Source organism: Chaetodon auriga, chromosome 1 (assembly GCF_051107435.1).
Source record: "Chaetodon auriga isolate fChaAug3 chromosome 1, fChaAug3.hap1, whole genome shotgun sequence".
Classification (NCBI taxonomy): Eukaryota; Metazoa; Chordata; class Actinopteri; order Chaetodontiformes; family Chaetodontidae; genus Chaetodon; species Chaetodon auriga.
The window spans coordinates 14,334,412-14,359,374 of NC_135074.1; the positions used below are offsets into that span (position 1 = coordinate 14,334,412).

Here is a 24,963-nt window from a genome sequence, read left to right on the forward strand (position 1 = left end):
TCATACTCCCTATAACACTCTATAACACACATACACACATCTCCTCACACACACACGCACACACACACACACACACACACACACACACACACTCATACAGACACATTCTCTCTTAGATCACTTAGCTAGTGTGAACATGGGAGTAGACAGAGGAAAGGGAGCTGTCCAACACGGCTAGAGTTTATGTTCACAGGAGCCGTCTGTCTGTTCTGCAGCGGCAGGAATTCATAGGGACCAAATTACATTAAAAAGATGGATATAAAACTTTAATGGAATGATAAAAAGGAAAGGAGGACGCGTGGGTCTCTCTCTTTCTCTGTTCTGTCATTAGCCCTCTCTTTTCTTCTCTTCTTCTTTATTCCCTCAATTCTTCATTTTACCTTTTTCTTTCCGCACCTTTCTCTCCTTTTCTTACCTACATTTTTCTTCTATTCTCTCTCTCTCTCTCTCTCTCTCTCTCTCTCTCTCTCTCTCTCTCTCTCTCTGAAATACTTGAGGACTAATCTGTCAAATACAAGAGAGGAAACCTATGTGCTCAAACAGGAAAAGACAGAAAGACAGATGAAAAAGAAAATATATGAAAAAGGTTGAAGAGAGGAAGAGAAAAAAAAGAGGTATAAAAAGAGAAAGCAGAAAAGTAACGTAGGGAATCCATACTTGAATCGATGCTGTTAATGAGGGTCCATGTCAACATATATACAGTTTTGTAACAAAGTAGAAACCTTGCAAGGTTACAGCTCACAGCAAGAGATCAGGTTAGGGGGATCTCCTCCAAAAGGGGTCAAACCCAAAGGACTGCCCAGTATAAAATGAGCATGTATATTAACTCAGACACATGCTCACGTCACCTGAACTGTTTGATGCTTTTGTTATGAGCATGTATGTTCAGGTTCAGTGTGTATGCACTGCACTGAACTAAGACAACAAAAATGACCACTGGCAAATCATATTGACTGCCATGTAAAAGTGCTTGCTACAGTTGTCATTTTTTGATGAGGAGATTAGGAGGGGCATGCAGCCTCCCTGTCACTGCCAAGATGACGAGAGGATGGGTTTATGGGGACCAGTTACACATCAGTGTTAGAAACATCCAGTCTGGTCGCACTTGGCTCCCTCCCTTCATGGGTTTAAATCCCTTCTTATTAAAAGCTTCCAAACCTGCCTCAGTATTGTATATATTGTATGTCCATCCATGCAATAAACAAATTAATGAGCGAAACACTCACATCCAAAAAGACAAACAATATATTAATACATATAATAATACATTACATAAAGACAGAAGGACTGTGCACCTCGAGTCACACTGTCAAAGTGTCAGTCTGCGAGCATCTGCGTCTGCATGAAACTTAATGACAAGGAGGTGTGTGATTGATAAGGAAGACAAGCAGGTATGTGTGTATGACACGTGTTCTCAGTGTGTCTGTGTGTGTGTGTGTGCGCGCATGTGTGTGTATTAAGGGGGCCTGAGAGAGGTGGAGAGAGGGAAAGCGATGGATGGAGGTTTGAATGATGGGGCACAGTGTGACCAAATGGACACATCTACTACAGTCCACACACACACACACACACACACACACACACACACACACACAAACAAAGAGAGATTGACAAGTCTTCAATATCACACCAAAACACAAGTGGACACACAAATAAAATCACAAATATTGTCCACCTTCTCTACAATTGTTGAGTACCTGGAAAAACTTGTAACAGAAAACTCACTCTCATTGTGTGTGTGTTTGTGTGTTTGTGTGTGTGTGTGTGTGTGTGTGTGTGTGTGTGTGTGTTTGTCTGTGTGTCTGTGTGTGTTTGCTTGAGGGAATTCAATTCTAAACAGCAGTGAGAAAAGCACAGGGCCATAATTTAATGCATCCAAAATGTCTGTAATTGTGTGTCTGAATGTGTGCATCGATGTGTGTGACTGAACTCGCGTTCATGTGAATGTGTCTGTATACATACACCACACATACATGTGTACATACACATTTCTGTGTGTGTACATGTGCAGGTATGCAATGTATGCAAATCTCAGCTGCTTAATGATAATGTATGTGATAATAGCGTGGTACTAATTAATTTATAACTTTGCACTGAGGAGGCTGTTCCAGTGGCTAATATGATTCTATTACAGCAATTAGCCCACAATGACACTGGCTAGGTCACTCACACACAGACACACACCTTACAGTATGCAAATCTCACTCTGTCAGTGTGTTTCACTCTGTCTTGCTTGTGCCCATGTTTCCGCCACTGTCTTTCAATATATTCTGTCTGTGTGTCGCTCGTCCTTATTGTTTTGACCATATTGACCAACACCAAGAAATGAATACACTTTCATAAAATAAAACCTTGGAGACTTTGAGAGAATAAAAGAAAAGTGGGCAGAGGCTCTGTTTTTCACACCACAGGCCATATGTTTAATGTGTGAGGCCATTGTTTAGATCATCACCTAAAATCAGGGGATCTGTCGGGCTCCTTGAGTTTAACTTTGACTCAGCAGCACTGACGGCCAACTGACAGCAGAGGCCAACTATCAGCCAGCTGCTGCCAGCCACCTGCCAGCCAGTCACTTGCAAAACTCTGTTGGACTGCTGACACAAGCACCCAGGCAGCAGAATTCAGTATGAAAAAACGATGCCAACGACCACTGCCAACAGGTAGCCTATAGAACAGCAGTACCGAGTGTTTATCTGATCCAACAAGTTTGTTTGTGACCACCAATGGAATCCTTTGTCTTTATTCATGGTTATGTGTCAGTGGCCTTTCTCTTTTGTTGTTTTTGCATTGTCTGTGTGTAAACGCATGCATCTGTGAGTAACAAGTATTTGTGTGGAAGAGTATGTGTACTTACTGTCCTCTGCTGTGAGCAGGGTTGCCCAGGGGCCGACTGTCTGTCCATGTGTGTGTGACACCACCACTCTGAACGCGTACTGCGTGTATGGCGACAGGCCCTCTGCATGATAGGAAAAGGTGTCTGTTGTGTTTTCCATAAGCCTAGGAGGTGGTGGACACAAACAAGAATACATTACTGATACACATTTGGATCTGGTCAAAATGTGCTATGTTGTACGCATACATGCAGTGTACATGTTTGCTACAGTTCAAAGATTAAGCACATTTTTTGCAGGCTTCACAATTGTGTTTTTAAATTACATTTATGGTGAGATGTGCACATTTTGCCAATTTCCAAATTTAATTATATACAAAAAATATATATCCAGTGTTAACTTTATGTTTGCTTAAAATGAAGATAACTTATTGAGATAAAAATGAATGAAACATTTGATATAATGCCAAGTGGAAGCGTGGAAAAAGTGCCCTTAGCTAACATTTGATGAGGAACAGCAGCACCTTTTCTTCTGCTGCTGGTGCAGGGAGGCTCCAGAAAGACTCGAGGAGATGACCCTTAAATAATGATTTCCACTGAGTGGCCTGGCTGTGGCCAGTGGCTTGAATCTGCTGCATTCTGTGAGAGAACTAAGAAATCTTTTGAAGTCTAGTTTTTAGTTCTAGTTTTAGTGCATCGTTTCCCATGTTCGTCTGTGTAAATCACTAATGAACAAACAAAAAAACACTTTACAGACGTATACAGTATGATTGATATGAATCAAAAATAAATGATATTGCATGTATGATGATATAAATTTACAGAGATTTAAACTGCTCATTTGAAGCTTGATATATGGATGTTTTGCATAGCAAGAGATGTTCCTGCAATTCACCATTATGGTTAGTCTGAAAACATTTCCTGTTAAAGTTTGGACTTTGTGTGCTCTCTATGAAACATTAATGTCTAATGTCACCAGCATAATGACTCTTCATATTACTTAACATTTAGCAACACCTTTATTTACTGCCTCAGCCCGTCTCATTCTGTCTCATCTGTTTTGCTGTTTGATGGCCGATCACAGACACTCAGCACCGGACAGCTCCCCAAGTGTCTCACTCACGTTACTCAGAGAACTGGGGTTATAGAAGTAACCTAACCGGTTACAATGACATTAGCTAGCAAGACATGTTATCTGCAGGATCTTGCTAGACAAAATCTAAATATAGATCAGATCTGTTCTTTTTGCTGATACATACTCTGACCCTTTTTTCGTGCTTTAAATTGTCGAGGTAAAAGAGGGTGAACTAAAGAAAGTAGTTACTTAGTGTTAGTGTTTTTCTCATGGAAAAGTCAAATGTGTCTCAGACATGTTTATCTTATTTCAATAAAACAACATGTTGTATCTGTTTGTGTTTTCTGTTTATTCTACGGTGTCCTTTCTAAATACAGTTTATTTTAAGTGTAATCTTATAAAGTGTCAAAAGACAAGTTTCATATGGTCACTAAACAGGGACCATCTCGGCAATATGTACAATATTTTCACAGCTTTTCATCATATTCCCATGTCATACCTGATCCCATATCATATAATCATACAAAGGAATCTAGGACAAAGTAAAAGAATATTGTCATAAATGAGGGACCGTTGACCATTTAGCATCAGATGGATAGAAGGGATGAATGAATGAATAAATCAGGGAACAATGAGATTTCCATAGCAGAGGAGGAGGAGGGCATGGCTGTCTGATATATAATACATGTAGCTAGTCATTTATTTATTACCACAGAATGAGAGCCTCCTCTTCTTGGATTAAATTGCAATTTGTTGTCAGGAAGCATGTAATGAATACATATCAGATGCACACCCTCTCTCTCTTTTTATTCTATCACATTTTCTCTTCCTCTCTCTCTCTCTGCTGAGCTCTTTGATTTTTTTGTCTTTTTGACTGAACCCCCCATCTCTCCAGCTCATTTCCTCTCTGTTTTTCTGATGGTCTGTCATACGGATGTGACATATTCAGCTGTGCTGTATAATGTACACCTTGATATATACACGTGTATGCATATAGATATGCATATTTTTTAGGTGCATATATACATATATGTGACATGTATCTGAGAGTGTGGCGTCTTTCTGTCATTCTCTTATTGCCCTTTATCATCACACGTCTCAGACCACTCGTGTGTGCTGTGGACGACTGTGTGCAAACTTGTCCACCAGTTTATCTACTTTGCCCGTACATTTAATGCTGTCTCTCACCTTATCACAGGCCTCTGTGGGGATGTCCTCATTTGCAGGCTGTAACGGATTGGGCCTGGTGCGTTGGAGTGGGCAGGGGCAGACCAGGACACATTCAGACTGGCACTAGTTGCATGGGCCAACCTTGGAGGTGACAACCCATCTGGGGCTGCGTAGAGAGAGAGAGAGATGGAGAAGAGACGGTCAGATGAAGAATGGAGGAAGGGACAGGTGATGGAAGTGGTGAAAAAGAGGTCGAATGATGGAATGAGGACAGTCGAGGGGATGAATGTAAAAGATCTGTCAATTTCATATTGACATCATTAATCTCATGGATCATCTGCATTCGAAAAGAATGACACCTGTTCTCCGTCTTATATATAGTACAAAGAAGACAAGATTATTGAGGAAAGAGGTGACAGGAGTGAAAAGAGAGAGCGGGAGAGCAAAAGAGGGAAAAAGCATAACAGCAAAAGAAAAATATTCTGAGTAAAGGAGGGTGAGAGTGCTGCAAGGAGCTGCCAGATTTACTGATACACAACTAGGACAATGTCTCTCTCGTTCACTCCCACACACACATGCATGTATACACACACAGCGTCATGACCCCGCTCTCTCAATAGTGCCCCTCTTTTCCAGCTGAGCATGATAACATAGTGCTAGTGTTGGGAAAATCAGTAAAAACATCTTGATTCACTATGATAGCTGTGCTCTTAACAGCAACAGAGGAGATGTGAGGAAAGAAAAGAAAGAGATAAGGACAACAAATAGAGGGAGAAAATGAGAGTGGGTGTAGTGTTGACTATGCGAAATAAGAGGAGGCCCTCCGATGTATAAAGTGACCCTTCAATCAAACACACTGCTCTCTTTCAACTACAACAAGACTGATTGCTGAAGACATCTTGTCCTTAAGATGGCTGTTACAAATACACACATACATGCTCGCACACGCACACGCACAAGACCAGTCTAAAAACATATTTGTGTGTGTCTGTGTGTGTGTGTGTATTTGTGCATTTTGTTAAAGGCACACCTGTAACTACAACTTCATCACCACCCACATGTCCTTTTTGCTTCTTGCCCTCCTGCTATCTGTTTTTGTGCATTTGTGTAAGTAAGTTGTTGGTACTGTAGAGTGACTGATTATTTTCTTATCAATCTGTTTCAAAGAACAGCTTCATATGCAGTACACTGTACCATCAGTCAGACTCAATGTCACGATGCAACTAGAAGATCTAAAGCACTGGGTTGTTCATTTTTCTGGTCACATTCTATATTAAGGTACACATATTCACCATGAACCCTTAGTTAATTGCCTATTAGTTGGAGAAGATGGCCATGCAGAATAAGGCATTAACAAGTGCTTTTTAAAGAGTCGATATCCTACTAATAAAAAAACTAATAAGCAACTATTTAACAGTGAATATGTGTACCTCATATAGAGTGTTACCATTTTACTTTTAATTTGGTTTAGTTTGGCATGTTGGGATGTATGTTTAAAACATGATGTGATATATTTACTGGATCATTTTCAAATTTTCAAAGCCTGTGCCTTCATTTTAACCTTTTAACAAAGAAGACCCTATTACAGATCAGCAAAAATGGTCATTCGCTGAGTGTGTGTGTGTGTGTGTGTGTGTGTGTCAGAGAGGCAGAAATCAACATGTATTACACACACACACACACACACACACACACACACACACACACACACACACACACACACACACACACACACACGTGCGTGCATGCACACACACAAAACACATACATCACAAAGACACACACTGTTGGTGAGCCTGTGTCTCTTTCATGGTGTGTTAGCAGGTACAATATCAGAGGTGTCACTAATCGTTTTAAACTATGCACTTTTATGTTCACTTCTCTCTCTCTGCTCTCCTCCTCCTCTGCTCTTCTGTCTCTTGCTCCACTATCTCCTCTCTGTTCTTTCATGGAACAAGGACGCATCAAGACAGTTTGCCTTAAAGAAGTCTAAAGAGATGCCAGAGGCACAGAGGTAGAAAGAGAGATGGAAAGAGAGGAAACGTCTGGTATTTAAAATTTATACTTTCTTATGCCTTTGTTTTGAACTTGAACAGTAGAACTTTCCTAAGTCTATCTTTTGTTGTTTTTTGACTGAGACATGGGTGTGGTATGAGTGCATGCGTATGTATTCACTTTTGTTAACATTAGTTTAAGCATCTATAGGTGCGTGTGTATCTGTGTGTGTGTGTGTGTGTGTGTGTGTGTGTGTGTGTTTCTGCCTGGTCACCATTATCTCCAGACTGCTCTTAACAGCTTTGACATTTATCAGTACTCACAATCAGCCTCTATTCTACACAATTACAAACACATGCACACCAGTGTGTGAATCAGAAATATGTGTTCAGACCACTAAGTAAAGTAAATGATGTGTGTGTGTGTGTGTGTGTGTGTGTGTGTGTGTGTGTGTGTTTGTCACAGCATTGAATAATAGTTTTTTTTCCTTTGCATAGCAAGCTATAAAATGAACCTTTCCAGTTCATAAGAGTCGTAATCAAAATCTGAGTAATGAGATAAAAATGTTAAAATGGCTCTTAGCCTTGTGTGTGAGTTAAAAACTACAATTACAGCCACTTAAATCAGAACATACATGATGCTGTGGTGGGCAAAAGCGCCATATTATAATGGAGGCATAACCAAACTGTGGTATCGTGCTGATTGTTTCACTAAATACTAAATTTCTTTTGCTGTGATTTTACACCCAATTCACAGTTTGAAAATTGTAAGCCACAATGCTTTAGCACACAGGGTTTTTCCCAGGTTGCTTTGAGACAAAGGTGGCAAAGGCTGGAGAACACAGGTGGCATATGCAGCATACAGCTTGTGGCACATCTTGTGCCATGTGCTCAAGCTCACTTTTTGCTGAACAACTTGAGGGCACAGAAAGAAATGACGGAAAAGGACAAAAGGGCACAGAGCCAGATGAAAAAAGTCAAGACAAGAATGATGAAGGAAAAGAGCTTTCCAGTATTACCAGTGAACAGACACCTAACCTAAAATAGAAGCAGACTAAATTCCAATAAAGAGAGGTGTGCCCTCTTTTCTAGTGTTGTAATAATGTTTGGTATTGATTTGGAGTCACTGGGTCACATCACATGGAAGCCACTTGCTACTGCTATGATTTCCGATTGTGAAGTGTTCACGTAAAGTGAAGTAATTACACATTAGCAATAAAATAAGTGCACTACATGAGGCCAATTTGTGATTATTTTTATCATAATTTTCACCAATACGGAGAGGCAGCATGAAGGTATTGAAAATAATGGTAATGGCAGTCCCTCAGTGAGACTGCTGTGGTTAAGAGCGACAGCTTAGAGGTGAGCTAAGCATCCACTTCCTGCAAACACTGGCTCAGACTGAGTAAGAAGATGCTGCTGGATTCAGAGTGAATGTCTGTCAAATATCAAACTCAAAGCTAACTTCACCGCACTGACTTTCTCCTCTCTAAAATGATCTGTCAAGTATCAGCGCTTAAAAAGTACTGAGGTTCAATATCCAGTCCTGTGCACTCCTGTGACTTAAGATAAGCTAACTTTCATTAAAAACACATTTGTTTGCCTCATGAATAACAGCAATTCATCACTTAGGTGGTGGAAAGAGAACCTTTACTGATCTGTGTGTTTTTCTTGGGGTGTTTGTACCTGCTGGGGGTGTAGTAACATTCAGCGGCAGGCTCTCAACACAACCTTGGGTGTTACAACCTCTGATCCAGAAGCTGTAGTTGGTGTAAGGCTGCAGGTCGGTCACAGACAACCAGCTGCCTGCTGCTGTGCCTCCATCCAACACAGCTTCTCCATCTAAAAGACAGAGAGAGTCACACAAAGAGAGACATGTGAGGTCTGAGGCCAACCATGGCGTATAGGTCTAGTGAGGAGGAAGACAGTAATGTCTTGCACGGATTGTTTTCATGGCACTTTTATTTATTAGAGTCATCAGTGTGATGGCAGGAAAGCGATTCATAAAAGATACACAGAGAAGCAGAGGAAGAACAGAGAAGACTGAGTGAGAGTTCAAGAGAGAAGAATACTGACTGAGAGTGATCAAAAAAGAGAGGTCTCCATATTGAGGTTATGCAAGGATAGTCAAAGAAAAAGGATCAGAAAATTACACCAAGTAAGCCTATCCAATATATTTAGATGGACACACACACACACACACACACACGCACACAAAAAACACATATCAGCTCTGTGTGAACTGATGAAGGCAGTGTGTATCAAAGAAACAAGGGGGTTGTGGGTAACTAGAGCGAAACACCATCTCTCTTTCTTCCACACCTCTTCTATCCTTCTCTCCACTCATTTTAATCTGTCTGTTCCTCTGTGAGGCGCAGATCAAAGTCCCTGACTCTGTGTGTGTGTGTGTGTGTGTGTGAGAGAGAGAGAGACAGAGAGAGAGAGATAGAGAGAGAGCGTGAGAGAGAGAGAGAGTTAGCACTTGGTGAATATGCGTTAAAGTATGAGTGTGTGTGTGTGTGTGTGTGTGTGTGTGTGTGTGTGTGTGTGCTCCTGCTCTCATCTAGTTCAATTTTCTTCTTCACCCCTTTCTTCCCATGTCCAGTCCTGCTCTTCTTTTGTCAGTCTCATCCGTTGTTTTGTTGTTCTTCATATCTCATATTTTTTTTACCTCCTATTTTCTCATACATCTATGGAAATATGAGCTTCTCATCTCTCCTTTCTCCATATCCTTTTGTTTTCCACTACTTATCTTTCTTCCTTCTATCTTCCACTTTTTTGCTCTGTACTGCCATATCATCCCCTCTCTCAAGTCACTGGCAATATTAAAAAACCCCACTCTGGTTTGATTACTCCTTCTTTCACTTTCCCGATCCAAGCCTGACTTTCAGTCTAAGTTGTTGGGGAGGACCGTATTTGTGTGTGTGTGTGTGTGTGTGTCTGCATGTGTACATGTATCTTTATCCATATTATCCTGTTCTACTCATCTTTATAAAATTATTCACCAAAAAACCCACTTGACAGTCTTGAAACTGGTATTAATATTATTTGTGCTCACAGGGAAGCACCTTAGAACTATGAATATCATTTAACATGATTCCAGGAAAACATATAGTACCATAACAATCCCAATGTAAGAAGAAAATAAGCATATGCATTTATTTCCCCTATTGAACACTCTCTGTCAGACATGTGAGGAAACGTGCTATTAAAACAGTGGATCCTACTGTGAGCCCTGTTCAAGCTCTTAAGTTATCATAGAGGACAAGAATTCAGTAACCTACCTAGTACCAGTAAGCATTAAGAATCTCGTGTGTGTGTACGTGAGAGAAAGAGAGAGAGAGAGAGAGAAAGAGAGAGAGATAGAGAGAGAGAGAGAGAGAGAGAGCACAGCTGTATGTGTTACCTTTGCTTTTGTAGTTCAGGGTGTAGTTGAGGTTCCCATTCGGTCTCGGTGGGGCTGACCAGCGAGCTTGGAGTGATCGAGAGCTCTGACTGGTCAGTTCCAGCAGTATGGGGCCTTCTGGGGCCATCTCTAGTGTACGTATCTCCACCTGATTTGAAAAAAACAAAAAAAGACACACAAGCACACATATGTTCGAATGCACAGAGCAGACATGTTGCATGTGCACATACAACATATACACTGTGTTTGACTCTTTTTTTACTGCACACACTCATCCATCCAACTGCTATAGATGTAACTTTTAAATATTAAAAACATAAAATCTGCTCCCATGTTTTTTAAGATTATGTCTTTGGCATTTCTATTTCATTTGACGGTGACAGCAGAGAAAGACAGGACAGGCAGGAGAGAGAGGGGATGACGTGCAGCAAAGGGCCCAGGCTGGATTCAAACCCAGGCCGTTACAGTAAAGACTCGACCTTGATAAGTGGCATGCACTCTACCAGGTGAGCTACCAGGGTGCCCCTGCCTTCACTTGATGAGGGTCACAGTCATGATGATATATTTCATTGAGTGGATTATTCATCATTGTGTTTTAGTGTTAGTGTACAATCAACTGAAAATATGAATTGTTGAGTTTTCATTCTCTTAGAATGAGCTCTTTCTCTTCCACACAGTCCATCATGTTGCTCCACCATGTTTCTACAGTAGCCCAGAATGGACCAACCAAACAGTGGCTCTAGAGAGGGCCTTTTGTGTTGAGTTCTGCAGCCACTGTAGGAGCGGTGAGGCGAGGGGTATTCAGTTGGTTGCAATCTGCAACCTCCCTGCTCACTGACACTAAATGCTACACACTGGACCTTTAATTAAGCTGCTAAATATTACTTTTAAGCAGTGTTTCCCAAAAACTGTGCCGCAGCATATAAGTGTGCAGTGAGAAATCATCAGGTGTGCCGTGGAAGATTATCCAATTTCACCTGATTGGTGCTGTAAGGCTTAGAGCAGCGGTCCCACACAGAGAGACTGAACAAAAAACATTTTATTGATCATCAGAGTCTGAAAGAAGTTTTATTTTGAAAATCAGGTGCATCCGCCTGTGCCTCTGTACACCTGTCGAACCGCTAGTCTTGGCCACGTAATACGGTAATAAAAAAGTAAGCCCACAAGCTCGCAAAAATGAGTAAAAAACAAACGTCTTTGGAGGCCTAATGATGAGACAGAAGAAGAAGAAGAGCCTACAACTTCCAAGAAAAAGAAAGCTGCATTTAAGAGATAATATCACCAGTCCTACTTAAAATACGGGTTTATTGCTTCAGGTGATTCTCACGCACTAAGGCCGCTCTGCGTAATATGTGGCGACAGGCTCGCAGATGAGGCAATGAAGCCTTCTCGTTGAAGAGAAACAAGCGCAGGGCTCCCACTAATTACAACAACTACATTCAGGGTAATGGTGAGTTGTATTTTTAATTATTTGTTTTTAGTCGTTTCTATGTCGGTCCGGCAAATTATTGCTTTACGTCAAACCGGTCCGTGGAGCAAAAAAGGTTGGGGACCGCTGGCTTAGAGCACCAATCAGGTGAAATCTTCCTGTGTGTCTTTCTTAAATTAAAGCAATAAAAGCACTCTTTGAATCTGGCTTGCATTACTTCTCTAGTTTTCCTTCATCCCTTTTCTCTCTCTCTCTCTCTCCTGCTGCATTCCCCTCATCGTTTCCCTCAGTCCACTCACTCTTTTGCTTCTCTCTTTCCACACCACCCTACTCTCTTCTTCTGTCTCATTTCCTCCTGTCTCACTCTCCTGTTACCTTCTCCTCCGCTGCCCTTCGAATCTTCACTTTCCACCTCATCTCTCACTTTGCTCTGACCATTTACTCTATCCTCATCATTTCACTCTTTTACCCCTAAACTCCCTCCTTTCCTGACTCTTTCTTTCTTCTCCTTTTCCTGTCCATCCTGTCATCTCCTCCTCTTCTCCAGTTCATCCTGCTCTTACCCCTCCCCTTTCCACCTTGCTCTCCTCCTGTTCTGCTGTGTCAGCTGTTCTCCTGGTGTTTGACTAAACATGGCGTCCGTATTGGAAAAATGCCCCAAAATATGGCCTGTCGTCAGAGACATCATTGAGTGTGGAGTGGCATTTCCTACCAAATGTCACTGTCGCCACGCCAACCCTCGTTATTGAGCTGAGAGAATCGATCACCTTTATGACGCCCAGTGACACTCACTCACTCACACACGCGCACACACAACCCACATACGACCACTTTGTAAATGTGGGTTTAAATCAGTTCTGCTGTTTGAGCTCTTTTGTCCCACCAACTGTTGGGAGATGATTGATCCAATAAATAATTTATATTGTTGGGTAGATAGAATAATGTTATATAATACAGAGGTAGAGTTTAATGTCTGTTTTAGTAACAGCAGCTACAGTTCCTTTGGAAAAAAATCCTTGTGCAGTAAGAGGCTGAGAAGAAAGCTCAGAAGTAAACAGAAAAAAAAAAGTTTCGACAGAAATTTCAAGGGCAAAGAAATTTTAGTATTACCAACACTACAACACCAAAGCAATGACTTTCATGCCTGTCTTCCATCTCACAAAGGATCTTGCAGTTTATCGCATAAATTCACAAATGAATTGGTGTGTTTACTGGTAAGAAATTCACTGACCATTGGTCCTTTGCCGCAGCCCTGCGCGGTACAAGCCTGCAGCCTGAGTATGTGTCGGCTCCATGGAGAGAGTCCCTCCACCACGAAGGACCTCTGCGAGGAACTGGAGTTTAAAATGAAAACTCCGTCCAACCACAGGCCATAGCTGGTGATAATGCCTGTCAAAAGGACACATCCGGTTATGACATGTATGAGACACAGAAGAAAAATAAAAACGACATGGGGAAATATGACACAGTAAGCTCAATGTGCAAAGACCAGAGTTTTCCTGAGTCACATAACCAATGTGTGAACAAATCATTCATAAAGCCACCTCTGCCCTTCAGCACCTCTGTCACAAACACAAAACCATAACCCTGACTCTAATGCTATAACACTAAACATCTCTATATGACTTTGTTTCTTAGTATTCTTTGGCATAATTTTCAATTTTTTGTTTTCTAAGATGTCCACATGTTTTTTTTTGTTTTTTTTTGATGCTATTCACACACTGTCGGCATTGGTCACTCAAACATTGCAGGACTCTGTCCAGACTATGAGGAATTCCAATCACAGAGTGAGCTTTGCTGTGCTGGGATGCAGTCTGGGTCATTGGATTACAATGCAAATGAAAACTGACTTATGGGCTCCAGACCTGCCAGTCAATGTGTCCTAGTGTGATCGAATGATGAAAACAGCACTGAAACGACAAATGTAACCATAGGCGTTACAAGGATAAAGGCCCTCAGAAGGACAGTAGTACTAGAGCGAACACACACGCATGCACGCACACACACACACACACACACAAACAAGGTGCAAATAGGTGTGCACGCACAAATTCCTCCACATACACACAAAGATACACTCACACTAAGACGGGAGCTCACATGTGTCCATATACACACACAGACACAGGCACAATAATTACATTACATCCACCTAATAAAAAAATGAAACAGTACGGTGCCAAATGTGCTTTTCCTTAATAAAAATGCATACAGGGGGCTCAAAAGATCAGTGCTAAGAAGTAAGAGTCTATTCTGCTTTAATCATGTGTGGGTTTTATTATTGCTCAATGCAGATATACACACCTATCAGGGAAATGAAGACACAAAAACCCCAACTACATCTGGGAAGCTCTTAATGTGGCCAATCACATGCGTGTGAGAGTGTGTGTGTGTGTGTGTGTGCATGAGTGTGTATGAGTGCGGCCGTCTCTGTGCTTGTGTGTGTGAATAAGCCCGTATCAGTATAGGTTGTAATAAAGACAGGTTGGGAAATGAAGCAGCGAATGCATAACAGGCTTATTTCCCCTCTTTGTCTGCGTGTTGCCCCGACCTAATCCCCGAGAGGATTATCCCCCACAAATCCCTGTGGAATTGGGGAGAAGGGGAGGAGAGAGAGACACAGAATCTCACTCCTCTGGAACCCATCACCATCATCATCGTCATTGTTGCTGTCCATTTATGAAAAAAAAGAATAAATGAAGAAAAAAAAAAAGAAGCTCTGAGCTCTTCTCCCCTTTTAAGCAAAAAATTAAAGCTTTTTAAGCATGAGATAATCGGGTAATCATGATTAAGTGTCTCCTTGTTATAAATTTCTGTCATCAGATGAGAAAAGCTTTAAGTAATTTATCCAGGCTAATATGCACACACATCACAGGGTTTATGGTGCGAAATGCACTCATGTGGCATTAAGCGTAAAACACACACGATTCACATTACACACACACACGCATTATGGAATTACACATACTTTAACGAGCATGGCAGTAACATTTGATAATATGTGGCGGTGCGTTGTATGTTAGAGACTGTGAAATGGGGTGGGAAATCCTCAGATGGTTTTCATCGCTCAATTCATTTGCTTTCATAAGATGTGCATTTGTTAATAAAGTCCTTGATAATTCATGTTAGTTCATTACTTGGAGAAAACACAATATTTTCAGTGCACCAAGCGGTGGATAATGTTACTTGAAGCTACTGTATGCGCCTGCACAAGGACATCTGATTGCTTGATGGATGTGCTCTGTAATGATACTTTATACACTGAGTGTTAATATTTCATAATAATGTGTTTCATTGCCTTTTGGAAGTATTTTGGGGCATTTTTCTGCATTATATTACAGACAGTAGAGTGATAACAGGAAATGAGGGAGATGCAGCAGCGGCCCTCAGCAGGACTTGAACACGTTGTCATGCTCGTTTGAACCCCTAACATATGGGGGTCCCCCATGTGTCATTACCTTTTGAAGGTGCATATTTCATGCTAAGATTTTAGATAACCCTGATCCTTTTCTGCTCTCTGGTTTGCACATTTCTATTACATTTCTTGGTGAATGTTTAAAGTGAAGATGAACAATTGAATATTGTGGAGTCTTGAGTTTCAAACACACAGATGTGGATTTTGAAACGATGTGAGAGCTGTTTTAGAGTGCTTGCAAGATTTTTAAGGTTTTACAAATGTTGATGTAATACCAGTACTCCAGAGAGAAGTACACTGATTGCCGATGTGTCACTCATTGGTCTTTCTCACTGAAACAGGGGTGCATGTGCAGTTAAACTTACATTTTCGGTCATGCATTCGAACACCAAAACCGCACTGTGCAGAAAACACAACTCTGAATCTTTTTGCTCTGAAACATCTGCCCACAGAAAATAGTTTTGCGCAAATAACTTTTTTTTTATTTTTTTGATGGTTCTGAGTCAATAGCCAGACTCTTAATTCACATCAAATATACGTAAAGTACATCTTGGTCCAGCTCTGAGCAGTGAATTTTAACTGGCTGCAACTAAATTTGTTGAAGGAGAACGGTGAGAGAGAACGTCAGTCACTGTGGTCTCTGTGCTTCCAGCCTGCAGTTCCCTGTTCAGTCAAAAGGGAGCACTTTTCATCCACTTAAAGGAGCTTGGTGAAGCACTGCCCTCTCGCTCCTGCTCTCTCTTAGTCTCTGTCTCAAATTGTATGTTCTCTTCCTCGTCTTTGTCTCTTTCCCCTTTCTCTCTGAGTCCTTTATGCCCTCTTCTTTTGGTTTCTTTTCCTGTTTTCTTTTTCTCTAACTGTTTTATCTCTACCTCTTTCATACTCATCTGATTCCCTTTGCACAAAGCAAAATGTTCTCCGGTTTCATAGTCACATGTACGGGGGATACCTGGGCAATAACACAGGTCATCCAATCTGTGATAGACTGCGTTATGGTAGATACTGAAACCTTCTATTCAATTCCACAGTTCAACTAATGTGTCATGCTGTTATCATTATGATTCCTGTCAATGTTTCTCCTAAATGTTTTATCTTTCATTGGTTTCCCATCATTAGTTTCCAATTCCAAACAATTATTTAAAGATATTTTCATGTGGATGACCGAAATCTTGTGTGTGTTTGAGGTAAATGCACCAGCCTTTTAGCTTAGTTGATAAATGTTTCCGTGTGTTTTTGGCTATGCATCTGTCTGTATGAGCCAGATTAAGTTTGTCCTCTCACCATTCGGAGTTTCAGGAGGTGTCCAGCTGACGTTGAGTGCATGTGGGGACAAAGGGGTGACCAGCGGTGCAGGGACATTCTCTGGGGTGCTCTCCTCGGTCTGAGCGTGGCTGGGGGGGCTTGAGGTGCACCCACCTCCAGTGCAGGCCTTGACATGAACACATACACACCAACATATTAATGTGTGGATGAACGTGACAGCGCAAATTAAAAAGATGAGCAAGAGCAAACGACTCACAGCGAGTGTGATGGTGTAAGCTGTTCCAGGGGTTAGGTTGCGGAGTGTGTGGTCTTCAAAAAGTTCTGAGCTGTTATAGGCTAACACGGGTTCTGCACCATCATGTGACAGGAAGATGTAGTAGAACTCCAAAGCGCCATTGACCTGAGAGGGCCGTGACCACCTGGAGAGGGAGAGAGGAATCAAAATACATTTACTGCAGTAAATGCAGTAGTAAGGTAGAAAGTTCAGATTTCACGGAGCAGAACATTACTTCAATATCCCATTTTTGGACATTTTTTATGAGACACCTTGACTGGAATTCAGGAGAAACATTTTACTTTTTATTCTACTATATTTCTCATAGAGACATAGAGTCAAGTTAATTTACAGATTAAAGTAAGGCTGGTGTGTTCTATCCTACAAGCAGGTTTTTTCTCTTTGACTGCAGTCTGATAAATCTTAGGCCTCTCTATTGTTAAAAAAAAAACAAAAAACTCTCAAAACACATAAAAGAGCCACGCCACGACTTTGGTTGATATATTTGGTGGTTTCACTGCGATGCCCAGGGCGAATGTAGTGAAAAATGTGAAGAGAAGAGCTTATAATTGTAGTTTAATTACCAAACCAACATTACAACATTTTAACATTATATATTTATTGATACAATAAGAAAAAATCGGAAAGAAGTGCCATCCTTTTTGAACACAGACAGCTACTGTTAAATATAACATATATGAAGATGTTCCATTGCCTGCACTAACTGTGTTATGCAGAATTTTTGTCAATATTCTCATATTTCTAACATTGAGGACACACTGACGGTACAGTGGACAGGAATTTGTTGTGAAACTGTACCACTAACACTGCTGGATCTAAATAAGATTGTGGTATCTGTGGGCTTCCTTGGTTGTGCTTTTGTTCTATGACTGCACCAGATTGCTGTTTGTGTATCTACATGTGTGAGTGTGTGCACACATGTGTGAGCCTTTATTATTTCCATCTGCAACTAGATGAGAACACAATGCAGACAGTTAAGGTTTCTTACAACACACACACACACATAAACATGCTTATACTGTACACACAGCTTCCTTTGTACGATAGAGGCATCTCCTTTTCTATATTTAGAACAGGAAGGTCATCCCCAACAGAGAGAGGGAGAGGGAGAGGACAAGAGAAAGTATCTCTAAATAGAAACATGTCGACTATCCATCACAAAATATGAAAGAGACAAAACATGGACTCAATGTCAGCTGTACATATAAACCTGCAAAGAACATGTTTTTGTCTTCTTCATTAATGCTAAACTATTGTCATGCTATTGTTTTTTATGTAATCTAATTCAAAGAGATGATAGAGCTGAATATGATTTGTGTCTGTTGACATTGTTTCAAGTTCAAGTAATGATGAAACAATTAAATGTAAAAAGTTGTTTTTTTATATTCTAATATTCCCAAGAGTGTAAGGCTTTAACTTTGTAAAATACAGTGCTAATAATGACATGCCAGTGATTAACATATGCACGTAAATGATAGACCTGGCCACACTTTTCACCTCATTCAGAATCCAAAGTATCTCATAAGGTTTTGAGAATAACACAGCAGGTAAACATCTCCTAAATAAAGGAGCACTAAAACATGTTTTATAAATAGTTTTGCAATTCTTATAAATCCCCAAGAGTAACCTAACCCTCCTGGCATGGTAGCAGAGGGAGGCCATTTTAAAACGTGATGGATTCCTTTCTTGGTTTCTCCCATTAAAAGCCAGTTTTTGAATGACTGATGAGTGTGTGTTAGCACACAATTAGCCACTGTGGCTAATCTATCACATTTATTATAAGATTTATATGGTGTCGATTGGCAGCGTGATGTATGTCCACTTTTGAAAAACTAAATCAAAGGGGAGTTGTAATAATCTGTATCATAATTCACTGTGGTAATGGTTTTAGAAAACCATTGGTTTTAAAAGTGTGTTATGAAATTAGTGTGAAACAGACAGGTGCTTTCTCAGCACGTTCAATTGAAAACCGTGCTCTTAAAATGCAATGGGTTCAAAGTCTGCATCACAATCCACCAAGTGACAATCTGTCTGCTGCATCTTCCCTCTTTCACATCTTTCCTGCTGCTCTCAACATTGTACACTCAACAAAACAGCATTGGTGCCGTCGAATAATTGCTAACAACACACTGAAGTACTGAAGATTGAAAAAGATAATAAATTTAAGTCATTCCTCATCATGTCATGTGTATTGCCAGGTTCTCGACGTCTGTGTGACTGTGCACGTGTCTGGCAGTGTGTGTGTTTTTGCAGCTGTGTCTGCTTGTGTGTGTGTATGTGTTTGTGTCAGGTGGTGTTAGGTGAAGTCGGGGAATACATCTGCTGATACTGCTGTCATCACACAGCCTCCCTCAACTTTTCTCACAGTCTCTCACCCTCACTCTCTCTCAAACACACACACACAAACACACACACACTGTGTCTCTTTTTCAATGTTTTTTTTACATTTCCCTCTGATCTTCCCTTTAAAACTCACAATCTCGCTTCCTGCCTTTCATCCTACTCTTTCTTCATATTTTTTCACAGTTCTCTGTCTTTCGCAGCTTTTCTCACAGACACAGTAGAGCAGTATTGACCAAGTATGATCTCTCAACCTCTGCCTATTACCAATGTGCTAACAAGGCAATACGCAGCCTTCCCACACCTGGTAAATATATAGCTGAAAAACATTTTAAAGACTCAGGGAATGATACATATCCCTGATCTGCAGACAGCAGTATTCTCATGGATGATGTATTACACCAGGGGTGGGGAACCTCTGGCCTCCGGGCTGTATATGGCTCGTGAGGCCGTTTCATCGGGCCCGTAAGGCGGTTCATAAATACAAAAAATTCTCCAGACAGCAATTACCTAATTTCAGCAATAAAAGAAAATAACATAAGACAGTCGACCAACACGACCCTCTGAGTGTTCCCTGAACTCAACACGCACATAGCGGTTGATATCGCGTCCAGAAACACGCCAGCAGTTACCGCTTATTGCCACCAGCCGCCAAAGAGAATTAAAAGGACATCTTCTAGATACTTTAATAAAGACTTTCAAAACAGGAGTTTACTCCTATATGTTGATTTCTCTTTTAGTGTTCTGTTTTTTTTGCTTTAGAAGCAAATTGTCCCGACTGTTCCCATTTCCTCTGATGACAGTTTGGATCCCTTGAACACACATTCAATTTAGGATTAATCCTGATGAGAAGATGAGAAGAAATCAGTGACCTGTGCATGTTTTATGAGTCAAACACAAGTATTATCAATTTTCTCATTTTAAATTATTCAGAAGAAATTTAAGAGAAGCAAAAGTACTCATGAATACACAGTACATTCAGACAGATATGCTTGTGTGTACACGTAGATGTGCACTGCTTCATCAAAGTATTATCATCACTTAACTGCAAACATTCACCATTTCCCTCTAAGACGCTGTGTGCCTTCATATTACGCCATCATCTCACTCACCCTGTGTCTTTAATAATTGTTTGAGTGCATGTGTGTCCATGCATGCACATTTGTGTGGCACTGTGCCCTCCTGCGGTCAGTCCCACTGTAAGTGACAGTCAGGACACTAACGTCTTTCACACAGATTGACTCTTACATATGCGTGCGCGCACACACATACACACACACAGAAACCAGGACCACTTGCACATAAACATAATGGAAAAAGTGCAGAGATCTGTCTTCCTCTGTCCCCTCCCTTTAGAGGTTAAAGGTCAAGTGCAGAGGACTATTCTGCATAGTAAACACAACTGCAGAAGGTCACTGGCTCTGCCTTGTCCTCTCTTTCTCTCTTTGTATTTCACACAGACGCAGCACATCAAATAAAAAAATACAAAATAATAATGTCTTACTTTTATTGTTACAATGTCATTTCCAGTGACTCTTAAACAGGCAATACTCACTTTTTGTCATTTGTGAGTAAACGTTTTTGTTTTTTTTTTTTTACAGTGACATACACGTGACTGTGTGTGTGCCATGTACACATACTCATACTGTATCTCAATCAAATTAATACACATTACACACAAACACACAGTTCTACAAAATCAATCAATCAATCAGTTGATCAAGCAAATGATTTTGACATGAACTTTCTTTACATGTACTGGGCCATCAGGTCTGACATACAGCTTTCTACGCTCTGCTACGTGCTTACATGTGTCTATGTGTGTGTGTGTGTGTTTGTAAAGTGACACTATTATTTACTGATGAAAGGTCTTTGAAAGTCTATGTATTTACACAGGCCCAACACATGTTAATGTGCATGTATATCTGTGTGTGTGTGCGTATGTGTGTGTGCGCACTTACTCCACCAGAATAGTCCGTGAGTCAAGCAGGGTAAGAGTTGGTGCTTGTAGAGGCCCAGGAGGAAGCTGAGAGGTCAGCATAGTAACTTGTGAACTGTTGGTGCAGCCCACTGAAGTGCATGCACTCAGTACAAAGACATGTGTGGAATACACACCAAGACCTGCAACACACACACACACACACACACACACACACACAGACAGAGACACATAGACACACACACAAAGAGAGCAAGAGATGGTGAGTGGGCACAAATAGAAACAATACACAGTCTATGGTTCAAATGCACAAATAAATGAATTACATCATAAACCTAAATTGCTCTCACAGCTTGTTATTGTGAGGGTATTTAATATATTTAACCCCCGACCCCTGAGTTCTGTCACCTTCTTACAGAGACATTCCTCTGTGCCCCCTCCTCTCTCGCATGGCTCTGTTTTTTAATTGTTGTTTCTCTTTCAGTGTCTATCTTTGCCTCAAAACTATTCTGCATCTGTCTCACTGTTCCAATCTCGCCCTCTGTAACACGATCTGTTCTTGCACATACTGTATAATTACTACGTCCATAATCCCTCCAATCACCGTGAACATCAGACACTCGGCATTATTAACCCAGCATGGATGATATGTGCTCTCATGCATTCATTAACTTACAAAGATACACACACGGTGTTGGGCAGCATGATGTTTTGCTAGGCGTGTGTGTGTGTGTGTGTGTGTGTGTGTGTGTGTGTGTGTGTGTGTTTGAGTGTGTAAAGTCAAAATGAGTGATAATCTATTCTGCTCATATAAAAATGCTATATAGGATGACTCTCCTGTGTATGTGAGTCTGTGTACATCTCGGCATACTGTATGCTGTATGTGTGTACGTTTCACTGACAGTGTGTCTTGTGTGTGTGTGTGTGTGTGTGTGTGTGTGTGTGTGTGTGTGTGTGTGTATCTATTTGCATCCTGGTGCAGCACTCTAGTCTCAGTGGTGTGACATGTGTTTCATACCTTCTTTAAGTCTCTTTAGTGGAAGCTTTTGAAAGCAAAGTGAGTGTATGCATGTGCGCTAATGTTTAGTCTTCTTTGTTTCTCCGCTGCTTCATTTTCATGTGTGTGTGCGTGTCTGTGTGTGTGTGTGTTTAGCATTCTTTTTCAAAGTGTTAGTCCCTTGGTAAGGACTGAGATGCTCTTTCCTCTTTCAAATGCTAATCCCCCACTCCATTTTGCTTTTCTTCACTTTCCCTTCTCTTTACACCGAGGCCACATCCCTCAACAGTCACAGCTACATGTACACTGCAACACACACACACACACACACTCTCTCTCTCTCGCTCTCTTTTTACCAGTGATGTTGTGTTGTCTGTCTTTCCCCCTGTAGACCATTTGGTTGTTGTGATAGAGGAGGTACTCTATAATGTCTCCATTGGGCCTATCATTGGAACAAAAAAGTTAAATGAGGGCAATATTATTATGTTACAGTTAACAGTTTGATGTTAAACTCTCTGTTGTGTTCAATCAGGGCATCTTTATCCAAGGTGAAAAAATATGCATACTAAATAAAAGCAGATACAACAGTCATCAGGTAACATTTTGCTTGTTTTATGTATGATTCAACTCACTGAAATACATATCTTTACCTCACTGCTTTCATTTTCTCCTGAAGTATTAGGTAAGGTCTGAAAAGACCTAATAATAACATATTGTCCATTAGTGGCATTAGTGCATCAAGACCAGCTGTGTACTTGCTTGTGTAGCAACTTCAAACCTGCACACAACATAACAATGACCAACATAAAAGTGTGCTGGATGTGAGACGCGAGACTGCGTAGGTGAGACTGTGTATTGTGTTACTACCTTGCTGGAGGTTCCCAGGTAATGTAAAGGGCTGAGGGGGATGCAACTGCAGCTGGAGGAGAGACAGCAGCTGGAGCTGAAATTGCAGGAAAATAACATTATTTGTTATTATACATCACATATAAGGGGCATCTTACCACAAATATACTTACTACTGTCATTTACAACAGATTCTTTAACAATTAAAATTAAATGTACAGTAGTATGGATGCGCAGAAACTGGGAATTAACTAACAGTCATGCAAAAACACAACAAATACTGTCAACATTATAATATTATTTTATAAAAGGCGTTTAACTTAACAATGAAATAAACTATGGAGAGTCAAAATATTATACCGTTTATCATTCTCTGACATCAGGTGTTAAAATGCTCTATGTGCTCAAAAAACCTTAATTCATTTCATATGATGTTAGACACTGAAATATCTTGGGATTACTGGTCAAACCCTGCAGAGACTGGAGAAGAAAAAGAGACAATTTCACGTTCCTTGACATGAGGAAGGTGAAAAAAATGTCCCTGTGCTCTCAGAGAAGTGAGGGAAAATGTGTCTATATGAGATTCTGTGTGTTTGACAAATAGACTTTGGCAAAACAGAGTTATAAATAAGTTCTCCCTCCAGTCTCTGTAACATGGTTCAGTGTCTTAACTCTGCACTCAGTGAGAATCAATACAGTAATCTGTTTTTTTTCTTTTACTATAGATTGATTTTTGCTGTCTCTGCACTGACCCCTGCCGTCACATTATCTCCCCAACAAGGCCAGTTAGTCCAACACAGATTAATGCAGCGACTAACATATGAAGAAAAATCATTCTTTTCCTCTTCCGCTTCCTCTGTCCTTATACATATAATCTTCCCTCCATGACCTCCCAGATAAGGAAAATGTTATTCTGTGCTGTATGATTTTCACTCAGTAGCAATGTGCTTCATTCCTTTAACATTTTGTATTTTACCATATCCAGCCATTTTACTTCTTCTCCCTTCCCTACTGCTGTCTATTTCATTCTGACTTGCCCCTCTTTCCTGTCTCACCTCTCTTCTTCTCTCCTCTTAAGAGCAAAAAATCTCCATCACAGAGGATAAGAGAGCCTGAGTGTGTTTAAAAGTGCGTCCGTGTGTGTCCCAGAAACAGTTATAAATCAATGCTACCAGTAAGGGACAGAGAAAGACAGGAGTTCTGCTCATGGGTGTAAGGATGTGCGTGTACATACTGTATGTGTGTTTGTGCTTTACAGCCTTACCTTCCTCCGGGGTTGTGAAGCTTGACCTCAAATCATTATCATCACCACCATCATTATGAAGACTCTCAGTGCAGCCAACAGGACCACAGGCACTTACGGTGACAATATATTGAGTGGACGGAATGAGACCCGGCAGCACACCTGGAGAGGAGGAGTGTATGAACATGTGAGAGAGAGGGTGCGGCGGGACTTCAAAAATACTAACTTTGCAAGATACCCACTTGATTTTTGCTAAGTGAGATTGCTGAAGCCTCACATTAGCTCCATCTGGAGAACCCATGCACCTATGCTCACACACCCCTTTTTGCCACCCCTGCCTTGCCTGCCTTACTGCCTTTGCTGTCTCCTTTTCAAGTGGACCTGATGTTACTGAAGTATGTGTGATCATTCTTCAACAGTGCCATTGAAATGCTTTACTTGTCTCCGTGCGCTACTGTTGCTAAGCAAACTTACTGCATTTGGCAAACAACAAGAGTCTATTCTAATTGTAAAGCTTCAGTCGTCTCTCTCGGATGTTTTTTGTCCTAGCCGTCTCTGCCCTCTCCACTCCCCTCCGTATTTTCTAAGTCATTCTTTTACATCCCTTCTCGTGTCCTCCACCTCCTCCGACTCTCCTCACCCTCCATGTCCAGTCACCCTGGACTTCTCTCTTTCTTCCTCTCTCTCTCTCTGTGTCTCTCTCTCTCTCTCTCTCTCTCTG

General features: G+C 40.9%; 1 protein-coding gene across 1 annotated transcript in view; it reads right to left on the reverse strand.

Moving 5' to 3' along the window:
• The window catches only part of ush2a (Usher syndrome 2A (autosomal recessive, mild)), a 188,615-nt gene that overhangs the window by 84,054 nt on the left and 79,598 nt on the right, over positions 1-24,963 (reverse strand). The window contains exons 39-49 of the mRNA XM_076724631.1: positions 24,264-24,404; positions 23,021-23,096; positions 22,510-22,595; positions 21,179-21,338; positions 16,839-17,001; positions 16,601-16,748; positions 13,136-13,293; positions 10,476-10,623; positions 8,756-8,911; positions 5,094-5,241; positions 2,855-2,997 (exon numbers count right to left, since the gene is read on the reverse strand). Coding sequence (XP_076580746.1) covers positions 2,855-2,997; positions 5,094-5,241; positions 8,756-8,911; positions 10,476-10,623; positions 13,136-13,293; positions 16,601-16,748; positions 16,839-17,001; positions 21,179-21,338; positions 22,510-22,595; positions 23,021-23,096; positions 24,264-24,404 — 1,527 coding nt within the window. The remainder of the gene's footprint in view (positions 1-2,854; positions 2,998-5,093; positions 5,242-8,755; positions 8,912-10,475; positions 10,624-13,135; positions 13,294-16,600; positions 16,749-16,838; positions 17,002-21,178; positions 21,339-22,509; positions 22,596-23,020; positions 23,097-24,263; positions 24,405-24,963) is intronic.